The sequence below is a fragment of the Pseudonaja textilis genome, chromosome 3 (assembly GCF_049901715.1).
Source record: "Pseudonaja textilis isolate UNSWEBS1 chromosome 3, rPseTex1.2, whole genome shotgun sequence".
NCBI lineage: Eukaryota > Metazoa > Chordata > Lepidosauria > Squamata > Elapidae > Pseudonaja > Pseudonaja textilis.
Window position 1 is genome coordinate 98539757 of NC_141992.1, and position 27709 is coordinate 98567465.

The window sequence follows — 27709 nt, forward strand, 5'->3', positions numbered from 1 at the left end:
ATGTCTTCTCCAGCCATTTAAAATCTGCCTATCGGTGGGCTAATTTACACTAATTTCATTATAGTTGTTAGTGTTTGGGGATAAACCCCCGAGCTGAGTGCACAGCAGCAGTCAAGCCAGGCAGCCAAATGAGAGAGAGGCTGGGCCCAAGAGTATACACACACTGAGACAAAAACACTGTTTGTGGTTTAAATAGGTATTTAATTCATACAGAGATTAAGAATAGTCATTCAGTCCATGTATCAGTATCCAGTTTATCAATCCAGTTATCAAGTCTCTTTAAACAGTAAATACAATGTCTTTATCTGCTTGTATATCTTCTTCTTAAGATACCTTTCTCTCAAGTACTAACGCTGAATCCACAGCTCACCAGTAAACAGTCCTTGTGTTCAGGTGAAATGGTATCTGGCACAGTAGCCTCCAAAGTAAGCAGATAGACCTTCCAGCAACAGTAGACAGCAGACCAGGAACAGTAACCAGGTGCATCCAGAAGCCGGACTATTACGTTTCCCCTCCTACCTTTATGGCTGCCTGCAACCGCACCCACAATGACATTGCAGTTTATTGTGCTTAAAGCTACATAGCACTTAATCCTAGGTTTACATATTTATTCACCCAAACCATTTGGAGTATCCATATACCCAACAATAGTGTTTAACCATTCATGAAGGATTCCGTTTTATTTTCAGGGTCTGAATAACTTTGGAAACTGTGGATGAAGCAACTCATGAAAAGGGATGAAGAAGTTTGAGCAAAGCCTGTAGTTAACCATGTATTTTCGCCTAGCTTCAGATGCTCTTGATTTTATCCTACTTAATAGGTACAAAAGCATATAACAGTACTCACTCATCATAATATTCCAAACCTAGGACACCTCTGTTCTTTACAATGTGAAATTCCTCTGGAACAAAGGTGTCTGCTACATTTGCGGCCTAAAAACAGAATAAAATAAAAGAGAGTAATATAAAGCAGGCAATAAACATTCACAACTTTCCCCAAAGATAAAATTTATTTTTAAAGATATGCATAAAAATGCTTCCTGACATTTTTAGTGTGTTGCTTACATTTTAAGTAAAAAAGTAGCTTTCCCCCCATGAAACTTACTTACATTTTAAGTAACTTTTATGGGGAAAAAACTACTTTTTTGTAAAAGTATATACCAGGAGACATCTCACTGTGTGACTTCTCAAGGGAAACAGCTTTAATGGAGATTTTTAACCAGATTTTTTTTTAACCAATTGATAAATCATGTCTGCCTGAAATCATGGTTTTCACTAACAAACAAGCATTCTGCTTGCCTGTATGGTGTAATAGACTAGGCACAGGAAAAGCCAGCCAATCTGTCCTCAGCCACAGTTCTCTGGGTGAAGTCTGGGCCATTCTGTCTTTCTTAGCCTATCCTACTTCACACGATTATTGTTCTGGGGGGAAATAGGAAAAAGGACTAAAGTGTATGGCATCTTGAGCTCCTGAATGAAAAGTGAGATATACGTTTTTAATAAATAAATATTAGTGCTGATTGTGCCGGCTTGTTGTTTGATTTGGGTCTCTAAATAAACAGTGAATAAAGCAATCTCTATCCTGCCATTGCATCATAGTTAAGAAATACATTATTTGACTAGATTTAAGAAATATAATTTGTTTAAGTACTTCTCCACGTTAGGTCACTAAGCTGACTTAGAAAATTTAGCTAGTAAATATTTTTGTCTTATGGTTTTATTTTGCAAAAAAAAAAAAAAAAACCAAAAGGACATAAACAACTATTTGAAGTCCAAATGACATTTTATAGTTTTAAGAGACTGTGAATTCAGATAGAAACTTGACTAAATGCAAATATACAAAAAAAAGTAGTGTTTTTGACAACTGGCCCTGTTGTTTCAGTGTTCTCCTGGTCCTATAAATGTTTAGCACTCAGTCCAAATTCTGTCATACCTCCAGAGTTCTGTTGTCAAATCTTAACCCTTTGCTTAATACTATCAATGTTTTGGCAAAGAGGCAGACTCACAGGCTTAGCTGCATTTGCATCCTGCTTCAAACTTTTATGAGGTACAGCACGTGAGGAAGGAGCCCCTGATCCTTTTTGAGAGATGATATCATACAGAAAAGAGACATCCCTTAACAAACAGAATGAAAACAACAGATTAATTGGGAAACTGCTATAGAATCATTGAACTATACTCTTACCTCTAAAACTCAGAAGAGTACTAACATATGAACCTCTAAAGGCACAGTCTGCAAATACCATGCTAATTTCTTGGTACTCTGTCAAAATTCTTGCCTGTTAGACAACCTGTCTATTAATAGGTCCCCAACATACACAAAATTGCTTTATTTCTTGTATGGATGTTTGCCCAAAACATTTTCCTGCCTTAAAAAGGAGTTTTATTACAGCTTTCAGAATGAATTCTTAATTATCTCCCATTATTTTCATTTTTCCATTATCGCAGGTGTTCAGCTCTCTGTTTTCCTATTCTTGGTTGAAAACTTTGTCAATTCATGGTCTCAAACACTTTGACTAGATTTGCACAGTACATTATGCAACTACTAGATTTGCACAGTATATTAAAATATAGTTGGCAGCAATATGTTGTGCAAATCCAGATATTGTAGCATTTGGTCCAGTTGGTTGGACAACCTTAGAAGCATGAGAAATACGCAGAAATGCAAACCAATTATACCACTGAATCCTTTCTGCAGATTTGCCTCCCTTATTTATATACAGTACTACAACATGCTTTGTAGTTTTTTCAGCACTCTCAATGCTACAGAAATTTTACAAAGGGACAGTTAATATGTCAATTATTTTATCTGAAGGTTTTCTAGTATTCTATCGTATTACCTTCCAGCTCCAGTCAAGCAGACAGGATGCTGTATCAGGTATCGAAATTTATTTCTACGAATGGGGTGTTGCCAGACTCCATCAGCTGTACGGATGCAACCCTGAAGAACAGAAAAAAAATATTAATTCATACTTAAAAATATCTGGATAGTCCTGAGGTAATTACTGGCACCCATAATATTTTAAGCCTCTAATATCATAACACAATACACAACTCTTCAATACACATACACAATATAAAGAGGCACACTGGTATGCTTCAGTCATAAATAATTATATTCTATAGAGATCCACAGTACATGTTTAGCATGCATATGGTACATTTGCATATTCTTACTAGGACTTTTATTTGTCAATTATAGAAGATTGTACAACTCCATAAAAGATAGAATATATAGAAAGCAATGTATGCATAACCTTACATGGAAAGGTTCTCTTCTCTGAGGATATCCACATAACTAAAGGCAGATTGTGTGGAAGTCTGTAGAAAATCAACACTACCTATCATGGTTTAAATGGGGCTTACTAGGAAAACTAACAGGTGAAGCATTCTTGATCTCATGTTGCTGATGAGCAATACACTTACCTGTTTTTGGCTCTGTGTAGTTTTATGAACCCCCCCCACCCCGCTACAACTTTTTCTACAAATCATGATCAAATCATGATCTAAAAGTTCTAGTTTAATTTGCTATGGCCAAAATGAAACTCTGGGTGTTGTTTCTACCACTCATTTCTCACTGTCACCTTTTATTTACTATACTTAATGGCCTCTTATCTCACAATCCTACTTCCAGTCTGGGAAGAGACAGAAAAAGTCTGCTCTTGTGGCTAAGAAGGAGAAGAGAATATCTCTACTCTACTCAAGGTTGCCTCTGCTAATACAAGCCTGCCAAGACCCCATGGCTGGTATTATTCAGAACTGCAGCAGACCATTAACCAGTAGATGTTGTGATAGATTTTAGGTTCAAGGAGCAAATATTCTACTAGTGAAAATTAACTTGCAGACCTGAAAGTCAACACTTTTTGTTTTTTTGGGTGGTCTTAAAAAAGGAGGATATTGGACTGGATTGGCAGCAGAAGTCAGAGCCACAAATATCTCTTCTGGGATGAAATCACGTTGCAAGGGTTTTGAATGAGGTTTGGAGTAAACTTCCACAGTTGGTTTGTCTCTTAATTCAGGAAATTCTAGAAAGAAGAGGAAAGACATATAAACATTCTGTTTATAATTTGCTGGAAAATTTCTTTTTCACCATCTAAAGCAGGGGTGCCAAACTCACATCATCATGGCGGCGTCACGTGACGTATTGTGACTTTTCCCCCTTTGCTAAATTGGGCATGGGCATGGCCAACACATGACGCATCTGGCCCATGGGCTGCGAGTTTGACAGCCTGATCTAAAGCATAATTGTTATTGTTCTCTCTCTTATAAAGGCACATATCTACTCACACAGTCAGGCAGTTCAATCTTTGGCTGGGAGCTCTTTGAAACATTATTCAGTCCTTAGAGGCTGTAAGCAGAAGTATTGGGAAGAAGGGAAAAAAGCAAGGATGGGAGAAGGCCACCCAGAAGTGCACCAGGAATATGAGTTGGGAAAGGTGTTATGAGATACTGTAGATTCTAAGGCACCAGGCATCACTTGGTCAGTTTCCCATTCTTTTCAGAAAGAACCAGGTGGTGTGTCTTTAACAGGACACGTGGTGTTTTCTCTCAGTTACCATACATTGAGGTGGCCATGCTAAGAAAAGATCTAACAGGTTTCATGTATTATTCTATTTGCACAAAAATTACAGTGATGCAGGTAAATGCAGGAAGGTTTATTATTTTAATAGGAAGAAAAGTTCCTATTTCTTCTTCCTTTCTTTCCCTTTTGTGCGGACTGGACTGGGAAATTTTGGTAGACCAGAGAAGAAATGGTTTTCATTCCACATTTAAAGTCAGTTGAAACCACAGGTCTATTTTGGAGATTTTAGAAAGAAAGAAAAATCTAAGTTTTTTTTATAATTCTGTTTTATCTATGGATAATTCCCGCAATGTACCCCACATTTTGTGAAATGGTGGGCTCAATTATACAACTATGATATAAATAAGACTAAAAGCATACACTGAATGTTATCTATTGCCCCAGCATGGGTTAAAAACATAATTTCAATATCATCAGATTCCAAGAAATCTAAAATACAAACTAGACTGGAAAAAAATCATTTTGATTCTGATTTTTCCCCACAATGATGTACTTCTGCTATGGAGTTACCTATACTCAAGCATTCAGTATTTTTCTCAATAGATAAATCTACTTCTCCCCTTCTAAGAAAAAAACCCTAAAAACTCACCTAAACTGTTTGTTTGCTTATTATTTATTTATTAGATTTAGATGTCACAAATTCCAAAACAATTCTGGATGACCCACAATGTCAAAAAACAAAAACTGAAAAACACAACGCAATATAAATAACAAGATGGCATCTGCTAACTCAGTACAGAATATGTAGAAAATCTTTTCTAACAAGCTCTGTCCATCCTAACAAAGGTATGAGAGAGCAGCTAAATCTTCAAGGTCTTTTGGAGCCCTACCCATGAGTGGGTAGAAAAAAATGTGCTTACCTAGGTTATTAGGTAAAATTTGTTTAATGAAAGGAACCTGAAGTGAACTAACTCTGCCAGCTTATACCAGCCAGGTGAAACCATGGGAGATAAGTAGGAATAATAATAATGGGCTAGTCTAAGACTGGAAATAAGGGCTTAGGGATTGGAAACAGCAGTGAAGTAGAATTGCTATAATTCTTTTCAACATTCTTACTTTAAATAGATTCTCTAATGCCTGACTGCTTTACAATAGCAAATGGCAGAATAGAATGTTTGGAATGGATCTCAGAGATCATATAGTCCAACTCCCTACTGAGCGCAGGAGTCGTCTACTACTATAACACACCTGGCAAGCAGTGGTGGGATTCAATTTTTTTTACTACCAGTTCTGTGGGCATGGCTTGGTGGGTGTGGCATGGCTTGGTGGGTGTGGCTTGGTGGACATGGCTGGGGAAGGATACTGTTAAATCCCCATTCTCACCCCACTCCAGGAAGAAGGTTACTGCAAAAAACCCATTCCCTCTCCACCCCACTAACCTGCTTTCCAGCTCCTTTCTCCTGTGCAGGGCAACAAAAAAAGACCCAGCTAATCAGCTGGGACTCAGGAGGCAGAGAATAGAGGGGGATGAGGCCAGTCAGAGGTGGTATCTGCCAGTTCCCCAAACTATTTGAAATTTTTGCTCCAGAACTGGTCAGAACCTGTTGAATACCACCTCTGCTGGCAAGGATCATCTAGTCTCTGCTCCTCCAGAGGAAAGTCTTTCACGGTTCACCTCCCAAAACATTCTGTTCCTCTCTTGAAGGGCTCCTACTGTTAGGAATTTTTTCTTACCATTTGGCCTATTCTGGGCAGGTAGCACTTTTCAGAGAAGGTAGTTAGCAAATAAACAATTGTCTCAATTTCTAACAACTATTTTATTTAAATTTATATGGCCACCTATCTTACAACAGTGATTCTGGGCTTTGTAAAGGGATTAAAACAACAGCTATAAGCAATAACTTGATACTTGAAATAAACAATACATTCCAATCATAAAAAACCAAATCAGTAGCAGAGCTAATGTAGTATATCAAATAATATAAAATAGCATTAAATAATACTTGTGAGATTTACCTTTACTGCTGTCACTAATAAGCATCAAGGAGTTAATATCTTTGACTTGTTTGCTCTCTTCTTTTGAAGTAGAAGGCAATGCTGGAATTTGCTCCCTCTGATCAGACATGATAAAACATTGATTCGGGATGGTTTTCTCATCAAGAGACTTGTTTGCAAAAGCAAGTTATCTACAAGATATATAGATAAAATAAGAATAGATGGTATGACTGAAAATGACAGCATTCAGCTTCAAATTCTGTACTTAAGGATTCAATGTATAGTACCTATACACACAGAGCATGTATTTTACATTAATGCCCATGGGGTAAGTCTACAAAATACACTTGTGTTATCACTTGTGGTGAGAGAGTTATCTACAGCAGTCTTCCCAACATGATGTCTCCCATATGTGCCAGACAACAACCTAAAATTCTAGGATTGTTGCCTAGATTAGGAAATTGGGGAAATAAATCTTGGAAGATGGCAAAAACCCCAACAACTCTATTTCTTTAATGCTGCCATGTGTGCAAATAGCAGGAATTAAATGCCTTGAAGTTACATAAGCCTACTGTAAGTCTATAAAACTTCCTCTTATGAAGCATTAGTAAAACCTTTCCTGTCCTAAAGGGCTGTTCCAATAAGTTTAGGCTGTTGCACAAATCTAATACCTATGGGAAAGAATAAACCCTAATTAAAAGGATTTTTATTAGGAATACCTAGGATTTCTGCAGTAATTGTTTTTGGGCATTTGAGAAGCTGTAAGTCACAGATGTAGAACTTTATTTACTGAATGACTATCAATCGATTTAATTTTTTTAAAAAAGCTTAGTTAATAAGAATGCTACCATTTTACTCTCCATCATGAATGTCTTTTTAAGGTGTTTTGGTTTTTTTTTTGGCTTCAACCCAAAGCAATCTTTTGTCTGGATTTCTGAAAATAACACATTGAAAAAATTAAGAATCTGAGAACTAATCAGAATAGTCAAACCCAACAATACAAATAGTAAGGAGAGCAAATAATAAGCACGCCTGCTGAGTAAGGGAATCAGACAAATGGACACACTTAGTAACTGATGAATAGATTTAGCTTTTAAAAAATTTATACTCATTTTTTTGTGTTAATACATGGTGCATTTCAACACTTCACAGCTACATTTTCGTGTATTTGAAACGTAATCTGTATAATATTGCTTTGAAATCATCTATGTCACATCACACTTGAAGTGTAATATTAATTGCCTTATTAATTACCATGCAAACCTCTGGTTATCTTCCATATTAACTCAATAGCTTTGAAATGCCATTGCTTTTAACGAAGGGAGAAGCCTGTAACAATTTAATTATCTGCCCGTTTTTAAAAAGATAAATCTGAAACCATTCAAGGAGCCATTTTATGAATGTTATGAATTATCAGAAAACTCTGCGACAGACAGCACCTATTTTCCTCTTCTGGGATCTCCTCCCCTACTTCCAAGATTGAACATATCCACAACTCCGTCCCAAGTAAGCAATGAGCGTGCAAGCGATTGCTTCATAAGGACTAGAGGCATCAGCGCGAGCCTACAGCAGTCATCGTGGCCCCATCTCAAAGGGCCAAAACCGCAATACCGCGCAACAGAACCCTTCAGCCATTTGGCAGCGGGCTGAGCGAAGACAAAACAGCTCGAGGCATTGCTTTACCTACTTCTTCCGGCTTCCTGACGCCCGCTGTTGCTATGGAAACCTATGACGCCTTTTGCGTGGGCCCAAACGCCCCGCCCAGGAACTCTCCCCCTCCCCTGAACCTCACAGGGGCGCTTGGAAGCATCTGTTTCTCGGCTCCTAGTTGCTTCGTTCGGTTCCCGATTTCTTTAAAGAAAGCCGCTTTGTTTGTTTGCTGTAAGGCGCCGTAGAGATGCAGCGAGCACCAGGAATAGGGAGCGGCAGGAGCTAATGCTTAAAGAATAGTTAATGGCGCCGATTTGGGGACTTTTACAAGAAACTCAATCCAGAAACGTTAACGTATTGTTGGGATGAGTGTCTTGAGGTTCCGGATAGAATGGAGTCCTTTGTACTCTCCAAGCTTGGTTGTTTGCTTGCAAACGTTTCAATACACAACTACTCTCTCTCTGTTTGTGTGTATATCTATCCACATAACTTAAAAAAACACACACATGTATGTATATGTGTATGTATGTATGTATATATATGTATATATGTATATGTATATATATACACACACATACACACATACTACACACACCAGTATCTCATTGGATAATCCCAATTATTAAATAATTTACCTAATTTGATTTTTCCTTGTTTTATTCTATTGTAGATGTGAACACTTTTATTTTAAGAGACTCACAAACCAATCAAATCCCACATAAAATACCAGGCACTGCAGCAGGAAAAAAATTCCAACACCTCGTAAGGATAAGGACCATTAGCCAGGTGTTTTTATTGAAGGTGCTACTTATGACCTTGCAAATAAATATTAACAGATACAGTTTCAAGTATGTTAGAATGAAGTATATTGGATATAAATGAAGGTGGTATGTTTCACAGATAGCAAAATACATTAAAGTTTCTGTAGCACAGTATAATTTTTGTCCATGACACAAAGATACTCATGGTTCAATATGCAGTATTTTACAATTAACCAACATTGTCTAATCAGTCAATAAAACTAGCTGCTTCAAAATCATACTCTTTGACCCATCCAATGGATGAAAATTGAATTCCATTTCCTCTTCTCCCTTTTCATTACTTCCAAGGGAGAAGTCTGAACCACCTTGCTTGAACAATGAATTCTTCCATTTTATTAGTTCCTACTCAGTCTAAAAGATATGTGTACTCTTGCAAGAAAATAAGATTTGGCACTTTAATAATGGCAGCTAGGTTACAATCTTTTAAATGCTGTTCTTGTATCAACCGCAAGGCTCATGCAACCCAAAAGTTCTTAAAGAATGGAAAGTTAATGTTTTAGGAACAACTTTTTATGCCATTCACAATTATTCAGGCATTTTGAATTTATATTCACAGCTTTATATAGAAACCACTATAACAGTTGAATAATAATGTATTTTTGAAAATGTACTAGTTCATGCACCAGACTAAGTCAGATATGGATGGTCTTTGTCCTTTTTTGTTTAGCTGAATCATGGTTGTTAGTCAAAAAATAACATAAAACAAACACTGATTGACATTGTGAGAACTCAACCAACATGTTCTTTGCTATGATGATTGGGAGAAACTAAGATTTCATTAAAAGTTTATTTAGTCCAAGTTCCTTCCTTACTCTTTTCCAAAACTGGCCATTGTTTGAGTGAATTTGCAAATGAATAGTGAAGTTAATATTGCACTTGATTCTGGACATACTTCAAGCTACTTTTCAAGACAGTATCAATTAACATGTTTTTATTATTCAAAAACCTTCTAGCTACGTGTTCCCTTTAATTAAACTGAACATTTCATGCAGAGATCTTATGTCACAAAACCCAATGTTTTCTTAAACACAATCCACAGTAGATAACTTTAGTAATACTGCTTCCAAATGCTGGGCTGGCATACATGGGCATCTGTTTGTAAATGGAAAGGAGAAGCATGTATGTAATATGACCTATGATGTCATTACGGCTTGCACTAGATGTTCATGCTTGTGGGCTGAAATATGTGGTTAGCAAGTTTTGATACATTTCAGCATCATTACTGTAAATACAGGCACTTCATCTCCCATCCGCCATCTGTCTTCGTGCAGTATTCTTTAATTGCAGATCCTATTATATTATAGTTTGACTTTAGGATGGAAACAGAAAATTGAATTTGTGACTTTTAAAGAAATAAAAGATTAAAGAGACACAAAACTTTTACTTTAGAACAAACTTAGAAGAACATAAGTTTTATTTCAAAATAACAAATTCAATATTCTTTCTGTAAATGTCATTTGATTTGACAGTAACATAATTATCAAATATAAATACAAGCATTCCATGCCAGCAATTCTTAAATATATACAATATTTTTTTAGGAAAAACTGGTTTCAGTGTGAAAACTTACAGTGTGAAACTAGTTCTATTAAAATGACATAATTTAAATGGTTTAATTTATATCAGTCAAGTAAATCTTATATAAAATCTTCCAAGGTTCCTTTCAGTTTGTCATCTCAGACTTTTTTTAAACAGAGCACTGGAACGGGTCTGTTGATTTTCAGAAAATAAAGGGTATTTAAAATATTTTTGCACAATGAATATCTTCCAGTTGCCCTTTTAATACTATGAAGTTGCTTTTATCCTGAAAAACAGTTGACTCTCGTGTTCTGTGGTTAGATTAAATCACTTAAGTAATTAAAGTTATACTACAGAAAACAAGTACAGTATGAATTGAGGTTGACAAAATTAGACAAAACAAGAGAATAATTAGCATCTATAATGCACTAGAGAACCATGAATCAATTAAGGCAAGACATGGGGAAAATACAGTCTGTATATTCCCCATCTCCAACTTTATTTACTTGAGTCACAGCCCCAATGCCTTGTGAATAGTTCACACTGACTAGTGAAACAGAGTTCTCTAATATTTACTGGCTATATATCAGTCCTGTAGGGTATTAACTGTCAGCTACCAATATAGTGATTATGTGTCACATTTGCAAAAAATATGTCTCAGGGTGTTCCATACCTAATCATCTCATTATTACCTCTTTTCCCTCATTTTTATTTTTATTTTATTTTATTATTTAATTTTCTCATTATCTCATCACTTTCAAATGAATCTTACTGAGCAAACTGCTATTTTAACTGGAACACTGAAGCTTTCCAAGTCAGAGCTTTTCTCAGTTCTTCAGTACTAATTATGTTCTGTATCACTGCAGTGATAATTAATAAAGAATGTAAAAATAATGGGCATATGACCACCAAAATAATGGGCATATGACCACATATTAATGATGTTTGTAAAAAAAGATATTATAAAGATATTATGCTCATAGTTGAGAAAGACAGGAATCTAATGCATTCATGATTCACAGGAATCTAATGCATAAAACTATATCTGCTGGCTGCAATAACTTTTACTGATAGAGGGGAAAACTGCCTATGATTGCAGTTCCCTTCCAAAGAGCTTCCCTTCCAAATTCTTCAAACTGGGATCATAACAAGGAAGAGAAAGTTATATAAAACCTACCTTTCATGGCAACCCCTTTTTTAAGAAAATAGTTTTATACACTTGTTAACTGGGTTAATAATATCATATTTAAATTGGTCTTAAACTAAAGAGAAAGAAAGTTTTAAATACACTTTTTTTAAAATTCTGTGATCTTCAGTAGAACACATCATTATTGCAAAAACTGGTCCTAGTCTGAATGTTAATGGAACCCACAAGGCTATCCCTGATAACTTTGCTATAAGCCTACAATGTTAACAGTTCAAAAACTAAAAACTAAATGAACCTGGTAGTAAATGCCCACTCTGTGTTGTCAGATTATCAAGAAACTAAGCATCAAAGGAAATACTAGACAGTATAGTCAATTACACTGGGCTTTCTTTAATTTAACAGAAAAATACTGAAGGATGTCAAAGCAAAACATTAGACATATTTTTCACAATACATTATTCATACAGGCAATAATTTTACCCTTCAAAGCAGTATTGGATCATGCCCAACTTTTATTTACCCTTGGCCAAATTATAACTTTTACTATCATCCCTTGCATGGCTGCATCCGTTGAAATGACATATTTATATTATTACTATTATAGGAAAAGCCCACTTGTGGCAGGTGAAGTAAACCAGGCATTAATACATTCACTTACAAGGGAGGGATATATTTGAATCATCACCAAAGAGGGTTCTCAGTAAGATATTTCAGCAATCCTTTATGGTATGGTTTAAGAAATAAAATAAATTGTAAATGTACCTTAACTGTTCTTTATTTTTTCCCTAAGCCCAGTGTTGATAGACATATCTGTTTTTTTCTCAGGTTCTGGACAAAAGTAGCATTCGTTCTGTAGTACAAATACTGTTCAAATGTCCCATTTCAAGTGATTCTGACAGAAGACCTATGCAAATAGTCACTATTATCCAGATCACACAATACTACTTTTTAAGGAAACAATGGGTAAATGAAATACTACACAAGAGAACTATTTGCAATAGGCAAAACTTAACTAGAAATCTCTTCACTAACCTTTTTGCAGATTTCATAACCAGCATGGAAATGGCTCATATTGGAATAGCTAGGAATGAGAATAATCTATTGGGCTTTCTACAAGTTTAGCTGCCTTGGGTGCCAAAATGCCATCATTTTCCAGAAATACATACAATTTCCTTTTTAAAAAAAAGGCTAACTCATTTATATCATTGGACGCAATTTGTTATTGTTTGACTAAAGAGCATCTTCTGATATTGGTTCTAAAGACAACTCCCAGAGGTCTTCATATCTTAAGAGGAGGGCAAGACCAGGAACGTGGTTTCACATAATCCAGAAAAGTTGGCTAGAAAATACACAAGAGGAACAGTAATGTTAGGCAAAAAGTATAGAATACTTTGCCTTTGTCTAGCACCATACAACATTTACTCATACAATAACCCAGATATATTTTCATTTGGTAACCAGGGAATGCAAAGAATTTATAGAGAACCCTAGGATTTTCATAAATCTACAAGACTCTCCTTGCTCATAAAACTCTCCAGACTTTTTGGAGGAGAAATCAAAATTGCCATCACTTCCAAATAGTTCTCCCTCAGATCCAAATTCAGATCCAAACCCTCTGTTTTGAAACTGCTCCACTATCTGAGATTGAACAGCAGTAAACTTATAAAGCAGCAAATCTATCTGGGTCTAGAGGCTTTTACAAACTTCTACAGTCCAGGTACCAGACTTGGGGATTATACAATGACATTTTACTCACTCACAGTCTCATTGTGTACATGCACTTATGAGATGTACTCTGGCACAGCATACCACAACAGATGGTGAAAATCCTAATATACTGAGTGGAACCTAAAGCTAGTGAAGAGTCTAAGAAGTTAATAGAATGAAGAAATTACTAACTTCCATACGCATGTGGTTCCTTGCTACTTTCCTGCTCTACCTCCCAAGAATGCATGGTCTTAATTTTTCTAGAGCTGGAATGCCAGCTGAGAAATTCATAATGCATATATAATTTTTTGTAATTCTTGTCTCTAAATTCATGGCTCTGAATCGTAACTGAACCTATTTTTATTACAAACAGATTACTCACATTTTCCTTGGGACAATACTGACGTGCATATAACTCCTGCCCATAAAGGCAAATAAGGACACCATGGCCAAGGAAGAGGGCCGCCCACATGATGATGTTAAAAATGGGGTTTTTCCGCTGGTCATGGAGAATGAAGTTGAAAACCACTGAAGGAAGGAAACAGCCATTTAGATTGTAAACCCCAGTCCCCCCTCTAGATCCAAATGCACTAGAACATTGTTGCAATGATAAAACATGTTTAATTCTTTACAATGCTAGTCTGTCAAAATTAACAATGTAATTTGAATTTTATATTCCAATATGGGAAAATTAAAGGCAGAACGCACAGCTGTTAAGAGGAGGAAGAGAGAACCTTTCACTCTGTTTTTAGTTTTGCCCTTCTACTCTCACAATGTTCCCCAGCAAATCAGGGACTGGCTTTGCTCACTCCATCAGTTCTCCAATAAGTACTCTAAAATATTCCCACCAAGCAACTCCGCCCTCACTTCAAAAAAGAAGGAATGTGATCTGAGATCAGAGATGACTTCTGGATCAGAGTTTACAAATGTAGCCATCTGGAACCTCACCATATTACATTTTGCAAATTAGCCATTTATTATTCAAATTAAGTTTTTTTCAACATTTTGCTATACTGCTGAAGGATATATTTAATACTTACTTCCAAAACACAGGAACATGGAGAACATGACTGGATATAGGTAACCCAAGCAAATGGCCAAGACATATTCATGTACTGCAGCAGAAACCATGAAAACTGACAGCATAGCAACTGCTTTGAATTTTTTCCCAAAGAACTGTGGTTGACAGACAAACAAGAGAAACAATGTCCAATGTTTTAAAAATATATTTGTGCAGCTTCTGGAAATCATCCAAAACTTCCTATTAGCACTTTGTACGGAAATTTATAAAAGCAGATATATTTTTTTCATATTCATTTTCTATCAGGAGGTATACCAATATGGGCTCCTTTAGAAGAAATAGTGGTGTAAACATAGCACAAATAAATACATACATGATATTTCTCTGAAGAGAAAGTTCCCATTAATTTTTATACCTAACTTAAATATATGTGCCTATCAAATAAGAACGCAGAAGAAGAAAATGATTAAATTCGAAATGTACAGGTGTACTGCCTCCTTATGGCAGGGAGTGTTCCTGTGGAGTGATGAGTGAGGAATACTGGGAATGACTACCAAGACTACATACTGCCAGCAGAGTCACCCAAAGCATGACTATCATCCCAGCTGCCAGCTAAAGCAAGTAGGCACCTATATTGGGCAGAAGTGATATAGGAAGAAGCCTGGAGTAGGCAATCGCTTCAGAGACAATAGCAAAACCATCATTTCAGTCTATCAGAAGGAAGCAAACCGCTTCTGTATTTTATCAAGAAAATCCCAGAAATATAAGGGGGAAAAATGGTCTCTGTGGATGGGTGGGTGCACTGTAATTTTTGTATATTTTTCCTCTTTTTTGTTTTTAGATTTATATGTATTATGTTTGCATTATTTGTGTTCAAAATAAAAACAATATTTTAAAAAAAAGAAAGAAAAAAAAGAAAATCCCAGGGATAGAATATCTTGGAGAAAATCTACCTAAAGTGGTTACTAAGAATTGGCATCAACATAATTAGTAAATTACTTATAAGTTTGCTGCTTACCCAAAGGAAATCCCTGTAGGCATAGTAATACAGCCAATCATGTACCACGATATTCCAGGTTCGGTAATAGTTTGAAAAAGATGTAGAATTCCACCAGTCCTAAAAAGGTGTAAAAAAGAAGAGAGAATGAACTTCAGAATTGAGGACCATTATGTCAAGGATCTGCTGCTTCTCAAATATTTGAACAGCACCTAAAATATAATCTCAGATCTCTAAATTGAGTGAGGCTGCAACTTTACACCAGTTTAGTGGCTAAGGCACTAAGCCAAAAACTAGGAACCTGTAAGTTCTAATCCCACCCTAGGCACAAAGCCAGCTGGGTTATCTTGGGCCAGTCGGTCTCTCAGTTGAAGGAAGAAATCAAAGGCAAAGCTCTTCCAAAAGTTCCTTGCCAAGAACGCTGCAGGGACTAATCCAGGCAGTCAACAGGAAATTAAGGCTAGCTCAAAGAAGGAAAAAAGAAAAAGAAAAGAAAAAAAGTTGCAACTTGCATTTCTTAACCTATTGAAACACTTTAGAATGGAAGCATTCAACTTAATGTTCCCAGAACGGTTGGACTAAATGACCCATCAGATTTTGTTGGAATAGTCAGTGAACAGGAATAAGACGGTATGTGATCCCAAAACATATGGAAGACCCCACAAAACTCATGCAGTATAAGGAACTCATATTTCAAAAGATCTCACCAGATTCTTTAGGGCTTGTCCCCTAGAAGAATATTATATCTTTAGGGAAAACATAATAAAGTAAATTTGGTATGGCTCAAAAACTATTTTTATCATTGTTTTTTAGGCCACACAAGAAACTGTTACAAGCTTAAAGAAAACATAGCAGATTCAGGACAAGCTTCTGTAAGATTATCTGCCATTCAAAGACTTCAGCAATTGCCAAGACTAACAAAGCATTTTTCTTCCTGGATAAAGCCATGCCAAACTACCAACATAGTTGATTTAGTTCACAAAAACAGACAGTCTAATGCACACATGGCGATTATGTTTGTCTCTCCGTCAGTCAATTAATCAGTTTAAATGAATGAATGAATGAAACTCAGTGCATAACATGCATGTGCATACTTGTGCATATGTATATGTAGCACCAGTACATTTTTTTTTAATGGCCACGTTCCTTTCTTGCCCCTTGCTAAATTTGCTGCAGTTGTACAACTGTACAGTTGTAGGAAATCCTTCAGAAAAGGCTGGCAAGACTATGCATTTTGGGCCTCAATTACCTGATAAAACATTCTGTCGGCGAAGCGGAGCACCTCAGCAAAAGCATTAAGCCAGCAATGAAGGAATGCAAAGAAGGTCAGGAACAAAATCAATACACCTACATAAGCATTAAAGAAAAAAAGCAAGTTAATTTTAACTTAAAGTTAAAAAAACAGGCTTCACCTTCAGCCTGTTCAGTGTTCTAAATATCCCAATGATACCTATGAAAACAACAAGTATGGTCTGTCATTTTTAAGGATTACTTTTAAGAAGTTACCTTCTGGGGCAGCATTTGAGTGAATAGATTTCAAGAGCATCTCAGCATCAATGCATGTTTGAAAAGTGGGATTGAGGGCAAGACTGTAATGTGCAAAATGGAAGAAAGGATGAAAAGGAAACAGGCAGAACAAGTTGACCACTAGGTGCTTGGAACAAAGTTAAACAATAAGAAAAAAGGAAATGTTTTATATTTTTAAAACATCTACTTTGAAGATTGTTCACTTCGACAAGTGGCAAGTAGACCACTTACTGGTCAATTCAGAGTTGTTATATTTTCTAGCCATGGTGACGACCACCTCCTCTGCATAATCATCCAATATCACCACCATATACGTAGGTGTGTCTATAGACCAAGCAGAAGGAAATATAGTGGCTGGGAATCTTTGAAACAGGGGAATTTTTTTTAGAAAAACAGCAAGAATGGAGTTTACAGTAACTCAGAAACAATTAGGAGATAGAAAAAAGTGTTAAGAAGGAAGCTGTTATAGGAAGAAGTCAGTATAAAAGCAGGAGAAAGAATGAAAGATTGTGAAATGTGAAAAAAGGAATACTGCAAAATGCTTCTGGGAAAGAAATATAATCGAAATACAATTTCAAATAGAGGTTCACTCAATGCAAAATCTCTGGCCACCAATTGCTGCACAAAATGGTGCAGAAGTTGATGCACCATGATATGCTATATCCAGAAGCAGGAAAACGATAGCAGCAAAAAAAATGTAGAAGCTTATTTGTATTCACATTATTTTAGAAAAATATAGGGCTGCCCATGACTAATGTTCTTCTGGTACAAAATGCCTGTAAAAGAAGTAATGCTTGTCTTCTCTTATTTCCTAGAATCCTAAAGAGGTCATTTGCTAACACATATCTAACATACCATATTTGCATTGCATTCAAAAGCTTTGAAGGAAAAACCCACAGGCTGATTAACAGGAGCTCACCTGGAAGAATAGAGTTGAAGATGCAAAGAACTAGTCCTCGTAGACTGAAGTGTTCCAAGCTATAATTCCGATATGTCGGGATACAGAGTCTTACAAATATGTAGTAAGCATAGAAAAATGAACCAAGAATCTACACAAGAGGGAAAACCAAAATCATTTGACAATCAGAGAAATTTTGAAGGAATCATAGGGAAAATTTAAAAAAAAAGTTGACCATCCAATCTCCCTCAAGTGGCCTTCATTTATTTTACTGCTGCTTAGAATCTAATTGTTCTAGATATAGGCAGAATGGTAGAAAATATACTTGTATAAGTAAAGAAAATTGTTTCTTTTAGAGCTTCTTTTAAAGCTTTTCTTTTGCTGACTTGTTTAAATCCCTCCACAATAGTCTTACAGAACCTAAGCCTCTCCAGTTGCCTTAGGCTACAATTCCATATTCTGGAGGCTTCCTGTAAGTTGCCTCTGGTGGAGCTTCAGCGTTCTCAGTAGGCAAAAGAAAAAAGTGGAAGAATGCCTCTGATCACCCTTCCTTATGTATGTTAGTGGTCTGGACCCATATGAACAAATGGTGGTGTGGACTCAACAGTGAGTTACTGTCTATGATTTTAGTTGCCACAGGAGTTAATAACCAAGGGGATTGATTAAAGAAAGAAAAAAACAGAAATGGGAAAGGAAGGAAAGTCTACTTATTAAGGGGGCCCTTCCCACATATGACTAGCAAAATTGCCGGAACGGATGGGAGTGGGGCGATGTTCTATTTTAAAATGCCTCAGCTTTGCCACAGGAAAATAGCTATGGATCCCCAGTTCTTTATTAGTATTACTATGTGCATTTTCTCAGGATCTTGACTGAATATATAGCATACTCAAGAAATGAAGCAAACACAAAAGAAATAGTTGCTTTGAAAACAAAGATGGTTCTAAACATTTTCTAGTACTATTTCTATAGTTTCTGAGGACTCTGAAAATGAATGCTGAAGAACTGGTTCTGGAAATAAGATTCAGAAACTGTTCAATGAAGAATCTGAACCAATTTCAAAGTAATACAGATGTTCCAATTCTGGCTTTAATTTCAACATATCTAGAGGGCACCAAATCATGGAAGGCACCAGATCATGGGAGGCTAGACTAAGCCAGCATCTTATGTTGGGCTTGTAATACACAATTTGATGTACTTGAGAGAAACCACAGATTTAGTAGGCAGCAAAACAGGCTCTGATTTATAACAAGGGAAAATAAAGTGATATAGATATACACAGGCAAGACAGCTAATAAGTGCTTTTAGGTCCAAGGACTGTTTTCCATCAGGTAAATGTCAGGTACAGGAAAGTCACTAACCTGTGCAATCTTGGTAGCCAGATAGCTCCATCTTATTGTAGGTGTTCTGAAAAGAATGTGATATCACATTTTCAGTTCTCAAATGGTTTGGTATTATTCCATGTCATTTTTTAGCAAGTATAATTAAGTGCACTACCTAGATATTGATATAGCAAACTCAATATAAATTCAATGGCAACATAAGAATATATCACAATATTTCAATGATATAATGAAGATAAATTTGATAGGTATGATATTGTTCATCAAAACACTGCATGTTTTATTCTGAATCCGATAAGTCATTATTGATATTGTTATACTTTGATTTTTTTAAAAAAGTAATTAAATGAATAAACAATGCTGGTAGAAATATATAGCAGAAGAATATGAAAAAAAAGATCTGAAGGCTTCATATAACCTATTAGTAATCAAAGTTTAACATCTTTTTTGGTAACTGAAAGCACGGGTTAAACAAAGGAAATGTGGAGCAATTTTGCTTTGCTGATAAAAAGTATGCTTGCTAATGAGGTTGCACAATGTATTTAACTCAAAAGTTATGATAAAAATATTTAAGGTAGTCTACAACCAGTCGCTTAGCCCAAGGCCTGTAGATACCCATGAGGATGAAAGCAGGCCCCAAGCCTGTGGGGAGGGAAGCACCACATGGGGTAACCCAGGGGGTGGGGAAGGTCCTGGGAGGTCTGGGGCAAGCAGTCCAGAGCCTGTTGCTAAGTGTCCCAAGGCTTCCCCCACCCCCTAAAGAACTTCATTCTCTGCTTAATGATTGCATCAGAGAGAGCAGGGATGGTGGTCATTAAGTGAGGTGATCACATGGTCACTTCACTTAATGACCATCACCACTTGTAACTGTAATGGGCAGGCTCCATTCCGGTCATGAGTACATTTGATAGTCTGCAACTCTTTAATATACAATGGGATAAACAAGTGAAGAGAATTCAAATCCTAAACAATATTTCATAGAATTAAAGACTAAGATTGTTATAAGCAAAAAGAACATAAAGTTGGTTTATTTGATTAAATTTAAAGTAACATCTTTATTTGCAAAGTTGTGGCAACCCTTTAACGACTTTTTACGGACATTGGAATTAAAAAGTTGATGTTTTATAAATTTGTTTATAGATAGGGGATGGGACATGGGATAAAGCGGTATCTGTTTGTAACTTTGTAGTGGGTGAGGGGTTTCTAAATTTGTTGATAGTTGTGGTGGTTTGAAAGTCAGTTCTTTACATATTTTCTTATCCCATTTTTCTTTTTTTCTTGTACTTTTTCTTCATATTATTCTCTTTCTGTAGGTTTAGCTTATATTAGTTTTTATTACTGCAATTAAAATTCTTAGTAAAAATTACATCTAAAGAAAAAAAATCAACAGGCTAGTTTTTTTTATTTATTTGTGTCCTGCTTTCATTTTTTTTACAAATAACTCAAAGCAGCGAAACATATCCCACACACCTTCCTCCTCCTGTTTTCTCCACAAGAACCCTGTGAGGGGAGTTGCACTGGTCAGGAGTGAATGGCTGAAAGTCATCCAGCTGGCTTTCATGGCTTAGGTGGGACTAGAACTCCTGATCTCCTGCTTTCTAGGCTGGTGCTGTAATCCCTAGACCAAACTGGCTCTCTAGCTGCATCTTGGCTAAATATTACCAATACTACAAGCAAATGCTTATAGCAATAGCAATAATACTTAGACTTATATACCGCTTTATAGTGCTTTACAGCCCTTTCTAAGCGGTTTACAGAGTCAGCATATTACCCCCAACAATTTGGGTCCTCATTTTACCCACCTCGGAAGGATGGAAGGCTGAGTCAAACTTGAGCCTGCCAAATAATAGGCAGCTGGCTGCAACAGAAGTAGCTTGCAGTACTGCACTCTAACCACTGCGCCATAGAGGCTCCTCTATATAATATCTATCCCTTCATAACAGAATTGAAATTACCATATGCAAAGTTATTCATTACCTGGGATATTCATCTCTGTAAATAAGAGTGGGAGCAAAAAGAAAATACAGATATTGGGAAACTTTAGGAAGATGAAAAGAATCTGGAGGGAAAAAAACAGAAGAGTAGTTTGGTACTAGAACATATAACATACACACAAAAATAAACTCAGTTTTTCCATCTTGTTCCTGGCTCTTATTAATTCTGAGTACAATGATGCTTCTTGTAAGATAAAGAGTTCATACCAGTTGTGCCTGTCTCGACAAGTCCTATATCAGTGTTTCTCAAATTCAGCTGTATAGACTTTAATTCCCAGAATTCGGGGAGTTGAAGTCTATACAGCTTACATTTGTTGAGGTGGAGAAATACTGGCCTGTGAACCAGTCCCATCTGATAGAGTGCTACTCCTAGGACAGCAAAAAGGACAAGAAGGTTTTGTCCCTGACACCTGGTACCAGTAGTCCTTGACTTATGACCACAATTGGGATCAGAATTTCATTGCTAAGCAAGGTGGTGGTAAAATGAGTACTATCTGGTTTTATGATTTTTTTGCTATGGTTAAGTCAATTACTACTGTTGTTAAGTGTATCATGCAGTCATTCAGCGAATCCATTGACTTTGCTTATCAGAAACCTATTGGAAAGTTTGCACATAGTGATGACAATGACCCCGGGATATTGTAACCGTCATAGCAATATGGTGGTTGCCAAGCACCCGAATTTTGATCATTTTGGGTATGCTGTGTCGGTTGTAAATGCGAGGACTGGTTTTGAGTCGCTTTTTTCAACGCCATTGTAACTTTGTAGTCACTAAATGAGTAGTTTCAAGTTCAAGATTACCTATATGGAATTAGCAAAAGGGACAATTACTCACTTGACTTTTGAGGAGTAGCAGAGATTATTCGGGGAACATTCTCCCTGACAAAAGAGTGAGCTTTCATCACAAAACGTACCTATAAATAAAAAGACAGGTAAGATTCATTTAAAATGATAAAAAAATGGAAGGAAAAGGGCAAATATGCAAGAAAAATATATACTATATATCAAAATTTTCTATTTTTAAACATAGTATTAAGCCATGATCACAAGGAAAAATCTTGAAAAGTTTTTCCATTATATCAAGAAAGGGCCAGCTCACAAAAAGATGCTATCTGTCCAAGAGTGTAAATTCAACATATTTTTGTCTTTCCACAAAAGAGAACTTTTTTGGCTGCTTTGGTTACTTAGTAAATTCATCATACATATAAATACATTCCAAATGCTTGACATACATCAGGATAACCTTCCTATCTTGAATGTATCATTCTTTCCAAAACTAAGTATAGTTACTGTATTGAAATGGAATGACAGTGGGAAAAATCCAGACTGTGTCTTCTCTTCCTTCTACCCTAATAAGATTGTCAGTCCCAGCGGTGGGGGTTTCTAACGGTTTTGTCCACCTCTGTAGAACCAGTAGCTCTGAAGAGCAGCAGACATAGAACCCGTTCTATGTCTGCTGGTGTTTTTGCCCACCTGCCTGCACAGGCTCTTACCTGACCTTTATTTCCTGCTTTTTCAACTTCAGCTGCCATACAAGGCACAGCTGCAGTTAAAAAAGCAGGAAAAAAGTGCTTTCGCAAAGGCTGCTTTTCTGCACACAGAGTGCTGATGACGATTTACAGGCACACGGGCAGCGTGCAGGGAAGCACATCGTAAATCACCGAACCTCGTAAATCACCGAACTGGTAGTTAACCCTGTCGGATCCCACCCCTGGTCAGTCCTCATTTTCAAACTAGCATTACTCCTAAGAACGGATCAAATTTGTAAAGGTGCTGGTTGTCACCTTTAAAGCCCTTCATGGCTTGGGGCCAGGTTATCTGAGGGACTGTCTCTGGCCAGTCTTATCTACCCAACCCATCAGAGCAGGGAGGCAGGGAATGTTGCAGATCCCATCCCCTAAGGAGATACACCTGGTGGGACCCAGAAGAAGGGCCTTCTCTGGGGTGGGCCCTCCTCTCTGGAACATCATCCCCACAGAGATTAGAATGGCCCTCACTCTAGCACTCTTCTGAAAAGCGCTGAAGACCTGGTTCTGCCAGCAGGCCTGGAGAACCCAGAGTGGAATGGAGCCCATTAAATGGCTTGGGTAAGGTGTTGTTGCTGGGGCAGGGGGGTTATTTTAGTATATTAATTTATTATATGACTCTTCTTTTATTGGTTTTATTGTTTTTATATGGGGTTTTATATTCTGTAAGCTGCATAATTGCATAATGCATTCTGTAAGATACATAATTGAATTTAGAAAGGAATGAGATAATTAAAAGTAAGATTTTAATTATCTCATTCCTTTCTAAATTCAATTATGTATCTTTTTCTAAGTTTCAATACCTTTCTAGTCATTATATTTATACTTTTGTCTGTCCTGTTTCAATTTCGTATTTTCTTTTCTCATTCAACAAAATTTTTCCCTGTAGTTACTAATTGGAATATGACACCTTTGTGTCTTTTAATTTTTATCCATTCAACTCTTATTTAAACTTCAGTTTATGCCTTTACAATTATAACATTCAACATAACACATAACTTCCAGTCGAATTCTGCTTGGTACATTCTTAAAATACGCACTAAATTCTTAAAGAGAAAATATATATATAATGATAATAAATAAAATACTTATTCTATTCCAATTCAGCTCTATCATTAATGTTAGTTATAATCTTTGACATCTTTAATATTTCTTTTCAATACAGTATCATACTTCTAGGAACACTTATAATACTTCCATATTTTTTCATGTTTCTTTCATATTCCTCTTCACTTAAATTTTTATAACACATTTATAATAATTAAAATGTCCCCCTCCTTTCCTAATTTCATTCTCTCATTCTCTTTATTTAAACATTCCATTGCATTACAATGAGTAATTTATCTATCATTTTAATCACACTTGTTTCATATTTTCAAAGTTCATTTCTATTTCTAATATAACAATACTATCTTATGTACCCTTACAGAATCCCCCTTTCAATTAAGTTTTCACCCATTATCTCTGTGTCTTCTAAATAGGCTGATACCCTTAATCCTTGTACATTTTCCCTGTTTCTCTATGTCCTGTTTCTGTCCTTTATAATTTCTTTTCCTTTCCCTCTTCCCCCTCCTGAGATTAAACTTTGTTGTTTAAAACTACCCTGATTTTGACAAGAACATGCACTGAAGTACAATGAAGGATTAGTAAAGTCATAATCTACATATCAAGGAGAAAGCTTTTGAAACAGATGAAAAACAGCATTCCACCCACATAAAAAAGGAGAATGTATACTTGTTTTTCTTAAATAATCTACATATTTCTGCAGAAAAAAAATATTTATGTTTTATTAAGATTTAAAAACCTACAACTCCAGTTCCTTACACCCACTTTGCAAATAATGAAACTCACCTGTTCAAGTATAATTATAAAACGAGAAGCTGGTGGTAGATCATAAACCAAAACAATGTAAGTTGGTCCAAATCCAAGACAAACTGTTTGGAACATCACAAACAGTGTCCCAAATAAAGTGGAACGGATGATCTTGTGGGAGGAGCTATGGAACCCCTGGGCCCAGCGGACAAAGAGGACGTAGGGCACAAGTAACGTGGAGGAGAACATGCAAAGCCAAGTTGGAATGACGATAGAAATTTTGCCAAAAGAATAAACGAGGAAATCAAATTCTAGCACAAGCCTTCAAAAAATATCAAAGAAAACAAACAGGTTAATGGAACTTCAGTCACCAGGTAAAAATATAATATTTGGGGTGTGATTGGGGGTGGGGGAGAGGAATTAAGAGCTACTAAGATCAAGACCGACAAAATAATTTTACATCTGATTATTTTAAAAAAAATACAAGACCCATAAGTAGGCATCTAATAATGTAACATCTAATAATGTTAAGCAGTGTTCATTACTTCAGTGTGGATCAGATATGTTGGCTTACAATTTCTATTAGCCCTAGCTAACATATCTAGCAGATACTGAGAAAGGTTACTATAAAATATCAAACAACATAGTATCATCCACATATACACAATTCAAAGATAGATTGCAAAACCTTGGCAAGGACATATCCTTGGCAAAGTGCCTTTGTTGTAACAATCCCTGTAAATATAATCATGGGGTTCTCTGTAGCTTTCCTCCTCTACAAAAAAGAGTTGGGTCAATCATTCCTCCCTCCAAACTTTATTCATTAATAGAGAAGAGGTACTAGAGATCCAGGTGTCAAATGCCAAAATGCAGCACCAACCCTGCCTCCAGCTAACGTTTTTCAGATGTTCTTACCTTCCCTCATCAATGTAGTCCACCACAAGTGTGCTGAGGATGAACAAAACGAGGATAGCAATAAACATGTGGTAGATGGTCCGGATATGATTCACTTCAAATAACTCACTATGAAAAGAAGTTCAATGGGATAAAATAAAATTAGGAAATTTCTAGAAAAAAGGGGAAAAACGTTAGTCAATATGATCTTTACAAATATTATTGCAAGTCCAAGATTTCTAGTTGGTTCCCTTCCCTCATAATTTTCATGATTGTTAAGCACTCAGAAATTTTGTGAAAAAGTGCCACACAAATAATGAATGACTAAATGACTGACTGACTGAATATGTAAGTGCTACCCGCTCTACTCCCTACCAGACATTGCTCACATTTCAAAGTTGAGCAAACCTTCAAAGTAGATTGCACTCCAGAGACCAAATTAAATCAGACTTCACTAACCTACAAACCCATAGATATGTCTTTCTCAGTGATGGTTAAGAAACATGGGAGTAATCTATTCTGCCCATAAGTCTTCAGCCTGTGCAAGATTATATGGGCCATATCCCATCCTATCACTTTTAACACAGGATATAATTTGCCATCCTAATGAGCTAGACTGTAAAGTTTATTTCTAGTTTCTCATTTTTTCCCCTCTTTGTTAAATAAGGAATCTAGAAATCAGGAAAGTACTTCAGATAATGGTTTTTGAATGGATGCAATAGAGAAGCATGAAACCACTAATACTGTTTCATACTTAATATGATTCATAATTATTGTCAGGAAACTAAACTTATAAAAACAATTAAACCTACTGTAATTTCCTCCAAAGGATACAAAGACAACAAAAAAATAGGGGTTTTTTGGTTTTTGGTTTTTTTTTAATTACTGAAGAGTAATTGCAAATATATTATAAATCGCTATGAGAAAGTTTAAGGAGCATCCTTCTCTCCCCCACCCCACCAACTTATTATAAATATCTAAAAGAGAAAATGGAGGGTAAGACTTCAAAAGCCCAGGTTTCAACAAAATTGAAACCAATGAACGAAACACCTGTAAAACTAAAGGCTTTCCTATATTCTGGTTCTTTAACTGATTTAAGATGAGAAATCAATGTTGTCTTCCAGAATAATAACAAGAACTTTTATAGAGTGCTGCAGGGACATATCCCTGAAACGTTTATCTCTCAAGACCAGAAGGAATAGAAATATTTTCTTATTAACATGCTCAGCAAATGTCCTTTGTTTTTTCTCTAAAATGAAAGCCAAAAGGTGTGTTTCAACAATTTTTTAAAGGTAACTATTTTTAATATAATACAAGATTTGGCACCTTACAGCACACCTATCAGCCTCACACCCTGAAATGTTTTAAACTGGCCTCTGAGCTAAGGTAGGAAATAATTAAAGCATAGTTTATCCACAGTTTAACTTGGAAATAAAAGAGGTGAGAAAATGGAGAACAGACTATCATATGTTACTATTTTTGTAGCTTGTATATAAAGCTTGAGTTACAGGTAGTCCTTGACTTATGACCACAATTAAGACCCAAATTTCTGTGCTAAGCAAGACAGTTGTTAAATGAGTTTTGACCCATTTTATGACCTTTCTTACTGGAGTTGTTAAGTGAATCACTGCAATTGTTAAGTTAATAATTAATAAATTGAATCTGACTTCCCCATTAACTTCGCTTGCAAAAAGTTATCTCATATCCCCAGAGCATTGCAACTGTCATAAATACATGTCAACCATTAAGTTTCCAAATTTTGATTACATGACTACAGCCATGGTGCTACACTCATAAGTGTGAAAAATGGGCATTAGTCATGTTTTTCATTGCCACTGTAACTTTGAATAGTCACTAAATGAATAATTGTTAAATCAAAGACTACCTGTACATATAACAGGAAGCTGCATTAATCAATTATATTTAATTTGCACCTTAAAGTATCAAATAGCGGAACAGCTTCTAAGACTCTGAACAATTGTTACCTATCAAGGGGTGACAATAGTGGACTAAAAGAATCTGACCTATACAAAATATGTTCTTGAGTCTAGCCAACACATTTCCTCCCTAATTGTGAATCCTTTATTTAGTTGGTATAAATTTTATCAGAGCATCTATCTGGCTGAGGAATTCTGGGAGTTGAAATCCACAAGTCTTAAAGTTGCCAAGTTTGGGGATCCCTGATCTAGTCATTTGCTAGGAGTCACTTCCGAGTGATACACATGGCTAGAGACTCTAATCAGAAGACCAGCTTTAAGGAGAAAAGAGAAAGGTGGGTGAATATAAGGTGTGGTCATCTCTGACTGGAACTCTAGGTGCACCGTGGCTAACCAAATGCCCA

At 36.2% G+C, this 27709-nt stretch overlaps 2 protein-coding genes across 3 annotated transcripts in view; both read right to left on the reverse strand.

Moving 5' to 3' along the window:
• AXDND1 (axonemal dynein light chain domain containing 1) overlaps positions 1 to 8221 on the reverse strand; it is a 31409-nt gene extending 23188 nt beyond the window's left edge. The window contains exons 1-6 of the mRNA XM_087930377.1: positions 8204 to 8221; positions 6538 to 6707; positions 3846 to 4024; positions 2840 to 2940; positions 2006 to 2114; positions 847 to 932 (exon numbers count right to left, since the gene is read on the reverse strand). Of these exons, the coding sequence (XP_087786503.1) occupies positions 847 to 932; positions 2006 to 2114; positions 2840 to 2940; positions 3846 to 4024; positions 6538 to 6646 (584 nt within the window). The 5' untranslated portion in view covers positions 6647 to 6707; positions 8204 to 8221. The remainder of the gene's footprint in view (positions 1 to 846; positions 933 to 2005; positions 2115 to 2839; positions 2941 to 3845; positions 4025 to 6537; positions 6708 to 8203) is intronic.
• A 3804-nt stretch (positions 8222 to 12025) lies between these two features.
• SOAT1 (sterol O-acyltransferase 1) overlaps positions 12026 to 27709 on the reverse strand; it is a 31877-nt gene continuing 16193 nt past the window's right edge. For both annotated transcript variants that reach the window (XM_026703306.2, XM_026703310.2), the window contains exons 6-16: positions 25390 to 25497; positions 24514 to 24796; positions 21972 to 22050; positions 21120 to 21201; positions 19161 to 19206; positions 17824 to 17953; positions 16627 to 16724; positions 15399 to 15497; positions 14400 to 14535; positions 13742 to 13887; positions 12026 to 12991 (exon numbers count right to left, since the gene is read on the reverse strand). In XM_026703306.2, the coding sequence (XP_026559091.2) occupies positions 12932 to 12991; positions 13742 to 13887; positions 14400 to 14535; positions 15399 to 15497; positions 16627 to 16724; positions 17824 to 17953; positions 19161 to 19206; positions 21120 to 21201; positions 21972 to 22050; positions 24514 to 24796; positions 25390 to 25497 (1267 nt within the window). In that variant the 3' untranslated portion in view covers positions 12026 to 12931. The remainder of the gene's footprint in view (positions 12992 to 13741; positions 13888 to 14399; positions 14536 to 15398; positions 15498 to 16626; positions 16725 to 17823; positions 17954 to 19160; positions 19207 to 21119; positions 21202 to 21971; positions 22051 to 24513; positions 24797 to 25389; positions 25498 to 27709) is intronic.